General features: G+C 36.0%; 1 protein-coding gene across 10 annotated transcripts in view; it reads left to right on the top strand.

Annotated features, from left to right (window-relative positions):
• Positions 1-9,691, top strand: part of PPHLN1 (periphilin 1) — a 99,221-nt gene extending 89,530 nt beyond the window's left edge. For all 10 annotated transcript variants that reach the window (XM_045587923.1, XM_036455111.2, XM_036455114.2 and 7 more), the window contains one exon: positions 7,334-9,691. In XM_045587923.1, coding sequence (XP_045443879.1) covers positions 7,334-7,528 — 195 coding nt within the window. In that variant the 3' untranslated portion in view covers positions 7,529-9,691. The remainder of the gene's footprint in view (positions 1-7,333) is intronic.

Raw genomic sequence — 9,691 nt, forward strand, 5'->3', positions numbered from 1 at the left:
ATTATCTCCATCATCCCAATTAGCTTCTCTTAACCAGTTATTCATATCCAAATTCAATCAATATACTGTATTTTGTTTGACAATTTCTTTGGTCTTTCTCTGGCATTTGATTGACTTTATCCATATTTTACAAACTTTCCTTGGCACCTGTGCATTCATTCTTCTGGTTTTTAGTCTTGTGGCTAATTGTCTCTTCTGTGGCTAATATTTATGATTTTAGATGTCTACTCTGGACTGCCTTTTGGTCTTATATTACCATTCTCTTACAGCTGACTTTAGCTATTCATTCAACATTTACTGAGTATCTACTGTGTGCAAATATTGGGACTAGAAAGAAATTACCCCTTTCTTTAAGGAACTCCTATGGTCTCAACTGGCCTCAATGTAAAATAACTCTATTTCCCCAATCCCTCTCTCCCTCCCTCCTATCCTCTCTCTTCTGTTTTCTTCTTCTGAAGTATAGACTCACTACTCAAATTCCTTTTGATGGGTACTTCAATTACATATTAGTTACTTATCTCCCATTCCCAGTACTCTTCCCCTTGAAATGAATTAAAAAGCTTACATTCTCATTCTTTACATTATCATATCCATATTGCTTCTTAATTACTTGTATAGTCTCTAATCTCATCTTTAATCATGTCATATGACATTCATAGTCCCCACTCTTAGGAGTCTGTAGTATTAATTCCTAACCATTCTCTCTTCCTGATACATCGAAGGGACTTGCTTCCTCTTTGTAGATCTTTTCCCATTTGCTTATTGCTAATTTGTAGGTTAAGATCTAAACTCCTTGAAAGGAAGCTCTTTATAATCTACTTTGAATGAGAACATAACCTATGCTTTAGCTATGTCAAACCAGTTGAATTCCCCATAATGCCATTTCCTTTCCTTCTTCATGTTTCCCTAAAATGAACTTTTCATGTTTAAAGAGTTCTTGAAATGATCATATTGATTTTTAAATATGTATATTTTTAATGTTAGCAGAAAATGAAGGACAACTTGAGATAAAACTAAAATCAAAAATAAAAGGACTAATGATAAAACAAACTATAGTCTTCAATGTCAAAATTAGATATTAAGCATTAAAAAAGAACTAGTCCTAACACCATTTTCTAATGCTCCCTTCTCTAGACAAAGTCAGAAGAGTTGTTTTTCCTGTTTCCATCATCAGCATCACTTTATACTAAATGCTTTCTGTATAGCAAGTACTGTTCTGAGTGCTCTTGGTTATCTCATTTAATCCTTATAACAGCATAATCAGGTCTGTTGATGCTGAATCTGAGGCACCCGGGACTAAATAACTAATTGCTTTTCAAATGTTGAATGAGTCTTATATATCTGGAATAAATCCTACTTGGTTGTGTTGCATAATTCTACATTGTTTAATTCACTAATATTTTTTTTCTTTTTTGAGAATTTTTGGCTATTTACATTTATGAGAGTTACTAGAGGCCCAGTTCATGAATTCATGCACAGGTAGAGTTCCTAGACCTGGCTGGCAATCAGGGCTGATCAGGGCCTTTCTTTCCTGGCTGCCGGATGCTAGCTGGTGTCTTCCTTCATTCTGCGCCGCCCCCTGTTGGTCAGCGCACATCATAGTGAGCGATCAAACTCCTAGTCTCCCAGTCAAACTCCCAAGAGGACACTTTGCATATTAGCCTTTTATATATATAGACTAAAAGCCTGATGCATGAAATTTGTGCACTGGGGGGTGGAGTGTCCCTCAGCTCAGCCTACACCCTCTCCAGTCTGGGACCCCTAGGGGATGTCCAACTGCTGGCTTAGGCCTGATCCCTGTGGGCCTAAACCTGCAGTCGGACATCCCTCTCACAATCCGGGACTGCTGGCTCCCAACCATTCACCTGCCTGCCAGCTGATCACCCCCTAACCATGCCCCTGCCAGCCTAATCGATGCCCTCACTGCCGCCTTCTGCAAGCTCACTCACTCCTAACTGCCTTCCCCTGCCAGCCTGATTGCCCCTGACTGCCCTCCCCTGCTGGCCTGATCACCCATAACTAACCACCCCTGATGGCCATCTTGTGGCAGCCATTTTTGACCACATGGAGGTGGCCATCTTGTGCAAGGGTCAGTTTGCATATTACCTCTTTATTATATAGGAATGGTCTTGTAATTTTCTTTCCTTGTAATGTCTTTGTCTGATTTTGGTAATAGGGTAATGTTGGCCTCATAGAATGTTAGAAAATGTTCCCTTTGATTCTGTTTACTAGAAGTGATTGTAGAGAAATAGTATAATTTCTTCTTAAAATGTTTGGGAAGTTTATTAATTATTGATTCAAATTATTTCATAGATATAGGCCTATTCAGATGATTTATGTATCTTTGAGTTTTAAACACTATGTCTTTCTAGGACTTGGTGTATTTCATGTAAGCTATCAAATTAGCAGGCAGAGAGTTATTAATAATATTCCTTTATTATCCTTTTAATGTCCAGGAGGTCAGTAGTGATGACCCCTATTTCAATTTCGATATTAAATAATTTGTGTCTTCTCTCTTTTTTTCTTGGTTAGCTCGGTTAGAGGTTTATTGCTTTTTTTTTTTTTTTAATCTTTTCAAAGAACCAGCTTTAGGTTTAGTGATTTCTCTAATTTCCTGTTTCAATTTCATTGCTTACATTGCATTTAATTTGCTGTTTTCTTGTTTTCTAGTTTATTTTTCTAATGTGCATTCAATGCTATAATTGCTAAGCTCTACTTTTATTGCATCTCACAAGTTTTGATAAGTTGTATTTTCATTTAGTTAAAAATATCTTTACATTTCTCTTGAGACTTCTTTAATTTCTGTGTTATTTGGAAGTGTGTTGTTTAATCTCCAAATATTTTGAGATTTTTTTCTACTTATCTTTCTGTTGATTTATAATTTAATTCCTTTATGGTTTGAGAGCATATAGTGTATGATTTCTGTTTTTTCAATTTGTTAAGGTGTGTCTTATGATTGCAGGATGTTGTCTATTCTGGTAAATATTCCATGTGAGCTTGAGAAAAACATGCAGAGCTGGAAATGGGTTTCTCCAGGCCCAAACCACAGAGTCCGCAGGGCTGCACTTCCTTCCGGAGTTGTGAGGGGAGAATCGCTTCCTTGACTTGTCGGTTCTCTAGGGGCTGCCTCGTTCCTTGGCTGGTGGCTCCTTCCTCCATCTTTAAAGCTCATCATTCCACCTCTATTTCTGTGGTCACATTTCCTTTTTTTAAATTTTTTTTCTGGCCCTTCTGCATTTCTTGTTTTCATGATTTTTTTGATACATTTTTCCCACCTGGATATTCCAGGATAATCTCCCAACTCAAAATCCTTAACATGAGCATATCTGCAAAGTCCCTTATATCAGTGGTTGGCAAACTCATTAGTCAGCAGAGCCAAATATCAACAGTACAATGATTGACATTTCTTTTGAGCTGAAAACTGACTTCTGCACATGACCACAAAGTTTCAGTCGCACTGTTACATGCCTGCCCACACGTGGTATTTCCTGGAAGAGCTACACTCAAGGGGCCAAAGAGCCGCATGTGGCTCTCGAACCGCAGTTTGCCGACCACTGCCTTATACCATGTAAGTTAACATCCTCATGAGATCCAGAGTTTAAGGTCTGAACATCTTGGATGTGGGGTAGAGGACATTTTTCAGCCTCCCACAGTAGTGGAGTCGGGATTTGAACTCAATAAGCCTGTTCATGGAACTGTTTCTCTGTTTTATCCAGCTTCCATACCACCTTCAATATCTAAATGTCTCCTTTATGCTTTAATAGTCTGTGTTTACCTTTCCAAGTAGGATGGTCACAGGACATACAGCATTTGAACCAAATGAGTTCAGATCCAGGAAAATATATAGAATGATGAGGCATCAAAAATAGAGAAAATAATTGTTTTTATTTGATTCGCCAGCTTTTTAAGGCTGTGGGCTTGCCTCACTTTTGCAGTTAACCAGTTACCTCCTAACATTAATATAAACTAAATTATAAATTAAATATTAAGGTAAGTATATGCATACATATTCAAATTTAGTAACCTCCTATGGTTAGTTGGCTGCTGTATTAGATAGCACAGCTCTGACCTCAGACATTTCATCAGACTTCTCAGACAGCAGTGGAATGCTAATGCTAAAGAAAACTTGTCTGAAATGAAAATTCTAACAACTCATGTGGTCTTAATTTTTAGTTTCTCTATTTGTGGGATCAGAGTTGAGGCCTAAAGCACATTTTAGAGGTGCTTTATGTTATTACAGGTATTTTAGATTCAGAACAAGCTTGCCATTGAGCATGTTTGGCCAGATGCTCTTCTTCCAATCACCAGAAGCATAATTAACAGTAAAATGCCTTGGTAGTTTATTTGATCATATTCCTGTATTCCTAGAAGTATTTATTAACACAGGCTACTATAATAAAGGACTGTGTGAAACCACATTTGGGTAGTGTTTTTATTATACTGGCAAATTTAACTACATTTCTTTGCAGTTTATATGAACCCCACCCAAACTTTAACCTGTTTCCCATTTTGATAAAGTCCAATCAGGGGGAAAAGCAACAACAAAATAATCTTCCTGTGTGGCCTGCGGATATCACATCTGAAGATTAGAATGCATTTCCAGCTAGGGACCATAAGCAAACAAACTCTCCCACAGATAACTACACCCTTCCTGTTTGGGACTGGCTTTACTGTGGAACAGATTTCGGAAATAGGTTTCTGACAGTTGTGAATTTTATTTATAAAATGTTGGAGGGTGTGATTCTTCCTTTAACAAAAAACTAATTATTTCCTGTCTAATGGCCTACCAGTGTATTTGAAACAGTACTTTAGAAAATTTACCCTTTAGTGAAGATTACATTGCTTTGGGCAGTTCTGGTTGTTCTTAACTAATGTACAATATTTGTCTATTTCAATGAGTAATTCATAAAGGACTTAAAAAAACACAATACAATATTTAGATGCTTTTATTACCATGTCTCCAGAGTGATAGTAGTTTACAATTTAAATAAATGTCTGAACACATTTTAATATGGTTTTACTTTTGATATGCACATCTGTAGCACATTTATGTTCTGTAAATATGCTAAACGAAGAGTTAGAGTTTAGGTAAAACAGCAGATTTACATTAAAGAATTTGCAGGTTAATTCACAGTGTAACATTATCCTCATCTAGTACATCTGTTATAAAGGAGCCTATAAAATTTAGGCCACCCACAAAGTGGTCTGCTGAGGCCTGTGGTTGGCATTAGAATGCTGTTATTATGTGGGCTGACTGGTTTGGTAAGGAATTTACCTCCACTAAGACTGAAACATCATGGTTCTGACTTCCCCCCATGGGGGCTGCATTGGCTTGACTTGGGTACTATGTGTTTGTGAGAGCAGTTAATGTGCTCTGTTGCCTTCACATCACTTACAGTATGTGAATGGTATACTGTTTTCTGGGTTGGTTTATTGGAGTAGTAGTATCAATTCTGGGTCATGTAAATCTTAGGATAAACTGGAATAAATGGTTGGTTTAAATAGCTGAAGTTATTATTATAAGTAAATTTCATTATTATTTAGCAAAAATGTGTGTGGGAGGGGTTGGGGGAGGGGAGTGTGAGCGCACATGCACACCCTGAAATGGAGAAAGCAGCTAAGAGATTTGTATATTTTAATTGCTCTGTCATTTGAAAAATTTATCCTATTGATTTTCTTGAGGCTTTTGGATGGTTTTCAATAGCAAGGACATGAATAAAATTTAGCCGCCTATTAGTGAGAGTCAAAATTAAATATTCTTTAAATATTTATTTTTAAGAAATCAAACATTGCAGACATTTTAAAAATACAGCAGCAGTTACCACAGCTAGCAATGATCATTTGAGGAGTAAACACTATTAGAAGCCAAACAATATCTCAAATTGTTTTTTTCTAAATGAACAAAATTCTTTTTCAGAGAATAAATATGTTAGATTGTTTTTGTTAAATTTAGAAAAGTCAAATTTAATAGTTTTTTAAAAAGTTTAATTTGTATTTCACTTAATTTTCATGGAGATTTAACTATAATTTTCTCTAAATGCATGAATAACAAAGTATGAAAAATAACAGACATCTAAAATGTATTTTGTGAGTACAAATTAAGGAAATGACATTTTCTTAAAGTATGGAGGAAACAGCAATTTTTGGACAGGGAATAACATCTGAATGCCACTGATAAAAATTGCATATTGTATCAAGGTAAAATATAAACACTGAGGTAGAAAATACATACACGTGCATATATGTATTGTAATATGTATGGATTTATATACATGTGCATGCACACTCTACCTTGGTGACTTTATATCATAGTTAAACTAGAGGCCTGGTGCACAAATTCATGCATGGGTGGGATCTGGCTAGCCTGTCCTGATGGGGGCTGATTGGGGCTGGGCCAGCAGGGGCAAGGGGCTGCAGGCAGTTGGCCAGCCAGCTCTGCCCCCAGTCCAGGTGGGAGAGCTGATCAGGGGCAGGCTGGCAGGGGAGAGGGGCGAAGGGAGGTGGGGGGCCAATCGGGGCCCAAATCGGGCCAGTCATAGAGACCGGTCATTCTGCACTTGGCTTTTATATGTACAGATATTTATAGCTTGGAAAATTTTTTAAGTAGATACTTTTGGCATTCTTATAGTTGTTTGTTATGTACTAAACCAGTGGTCGGCAAACCTTAGCTCACAAGCCACATGCTGCTCTTTGGCCCCTTGAGTGTGGCTCTTCCACAAAATACCACGTGTGGGCATGCACATACAGTGTGATTGAAACTTTGTGGCCCATGCACAGAAGTTGGTTTTCAACCTGGGCGAGTCTATTTTGAAGAAGTGGCGTTAGAACACTCAAGGGGCCAAAGAGCCGCATGTGGCTCGCGAGTCGCGGTTTGCCGACCACTGTACTAAACAGAATTTTGAATTTGTCATCTAGTCATGGTTCAAACAAATGATCTGAGGTTAGGTGCTCAGAAACTTTTTCCTTCCAAACAAGTAAATGAGTAAATCCATTAATGTGCCTTACCTCGCTAGTCTTTTGTTCCTAATTCTTCTCACCTTGAGTCTGATGTCCTTTTTGTAGACTGCCTTCTGCTGACAAAAGTCATGCCTAACTTTGGTAGTCAGTGATGGGGTATAGCAGTGTTTTCCTACTCATTGAAGCTGTCATCAAACTTCAAAGATAGAGGTTTAAATGGCCTTTGGCAATTAGTGACTACTGGGGCAACAGAGGTTCAGTTATATTACTCTCTCCCTTTTGAACTTTAGCAGCATAATTCTGCCAACTGAACCAGCTCAGTCTTTGACTAGATATTTTCACTTTCAGCTAACAACAATGTATTTCATCTTTCTAGGTTTACCGACAAGACTGTGAAACTTTTGGGATGGTTGTGAAAATGCTGATTGAAAAAGATCCTTCATTAGAAAAGTCCATACAATTTGCATTGAGACAGAATTTACATGAAATAGGTGAGCGGTGTGTGGAAGAACTCAAGCATTTCATTGCAGAGTATGACAACTCTAGTCAAGACTTTGGAGAGCCTTTTTAAAATTTTACTTGCTCAGGCAAAAAAAAAAAAAAAAAAAAAAAAGGGTACTAGATATCTCCCCTCCCCCACTGGATTGTGTAAATCCTTAAAATATGGATTTTTTTTTTTTATGAAGAGAAATACTTTATGATAGTTGACCACAATTTCAATATCAAATAAACATCTAAAATAGTCTTAAGATATTTTAATTAGAATTTGTTTTATCTATGTGTAGAGCCTTCTAATTAATTACTTATCTTTTCCCCCTCTAAAATGATGGGTCAAGTAATGTTTCAAGTCCTGGAGAACAGCTTTCTTACTCATGTGCTATAGTCTTCCATAGTATGTGATCATTTGTTTGGTCACACTAGTGTAATTATTTTTAGAGATCATTCCACTTAAACATTTATAAGATTTTTGCATTTCATAGTCATTGATACCATGTGAAAATGTTAGAATTCTAAGTTATGATCTTATTGACTTGTTGCTTATCCTAGGCTTTTTAAGTTTTAATATGTTTAGTATAAGATTCAAATAAACTGAATACCTTGGTATCTTAGAGAATATTTGCTATGAGTATAAATTCTCATTGCGGTAACTAGAGCACTTAAATCTCTTAAAAGACACCTCACAATAAAATCCTGTTTTCTAAGTAAATGAACCTAAATTAATGTTTTCTATTAAAATAATTCTGAAATTCTTGTGTGTGTCTTAGACAACATCATATATAGGTAATTTGAGGTGAAAGATGAGGGCCATTTTAAAGCTGAAATTTCTTTTAAAGTTTCTAATTGAAAGAGAAAAATTTAGAATTTGAGGGAGTAGTAGAGTTACATTTTCCCCCCCATTGGCCCATATTTTCTATCTCAAGAAAGAAGACGGATAACATCCATAAACTATTTACCAATTATGTTTTTGTTAATCTCTTTGTATTCTAAAAAAAAAAATATTTGTTTTGCTGCTTTTCTAAGGTGTTCTTAGCCCTTCAAAAAAAAGTGTTCTTGGAAGAAACAAAGCAGAGTAGGTAGGTAATAAGCCTCGAACAATGACCTTTCATCAAGCAGTCTGTGTAAACCATCCTTTATGAGCTAGCCATCCAAATAACAGGTTAGTTAGGAATCTAACTGGGACGATTAGGATATTCCACTCATTTCCTGATCACTTCAGCTGTCCAGTGGCATTTAGCCAAAATATGTAATTTTGTGGCATTAGTTAGGAAACCTTAAAAATTGTGTTTGTTATTACTACCCAATTTCATTGTCCTCCCATCCTCTTTCCATTTCCACTCTTCTCACCTGAATTCTGGCATCATTTTTTAGTGGCCTTTATTGATACTATCTTAACTACCCAGAGTAGATAAACATTTTATTAAATGTGGAAATAGCAGTATAAATAATTTTAGCAGGTCCTATAATAAGTATCTCAAAAAATGTATTATGTCATCCTGCAAATGTAAAATTGAATCGACAGCAACAATTATTTTCTTAAGTTTCCTATATAAGACCTTGAATTTTAATTATTGCCATTTAGATGTTGTACATAGCCAAAACTCAACCCCACATATCATCTCTGGTATTCTTTATTAATATAGGCAATGATTTTGTTTGTTACAACCACCTTAGAAAGAATAAAAGTACTGTCCCCATGTGTTTCTTCTCCTTCAGTGTTGTAGTTCCAGGATCCATTTTCTTTAGTCGAGATGTCACAATTTAATAAATAAACTTGAGAAACTACCATGAAGGCAAAAGAGCAGTTCACTTTTTTGAAATTAATTAAATTATGGGATTTTTACCCACAATGCATTTAAATGTAGGTTCAACAGATAACATTTAAACATTAAAACGGTTTATAATAAGCTTGCCACCAGCTTTATTCTGGAGGTTTGTCAGTGTTAATCTCTGTGTATGTGTGTGTGTGTTTCTGTTTTTTTTGTTTGTTTGTTTTTTTTAAGCTTTAAAGTCTAATTTTAGGATAAATAAATTCAGATGGATACCAGCGTGTGTATTTTGCAAATGTTCTTCATTAAAAAAAAATTGTAAATTATCCATTGTTTTTGAGAATGCCCAACTGATGTGATAAAATTTTCATTGTCTTATAAAGCCTTGGTGATCAAGAGGAAAGCATATATTGTGAAGCTTTTTGTGAATTTTAAAAGTGCAAAATAAAGCAACTAGGTTTAAATAA

The sequence above is a fragment of the Pipistrellus kuhlii genome, unplaced genomic scaffold (genome assembly GCF_014108245.1).
Source record: "Pipistrellus kuhlii isolate mPipKuh1 unplaced genomic scaffold, mPipKuh1.p scaffold_m20_p_3, whole genome shotgun sequence".
Lineage (NCBI taxonomy): Eukaryota > Metazoa > Chordata > Mammalia > Chiroptera > Vespertilionidae > Pipistrellus > Pipistrellus kuhlii.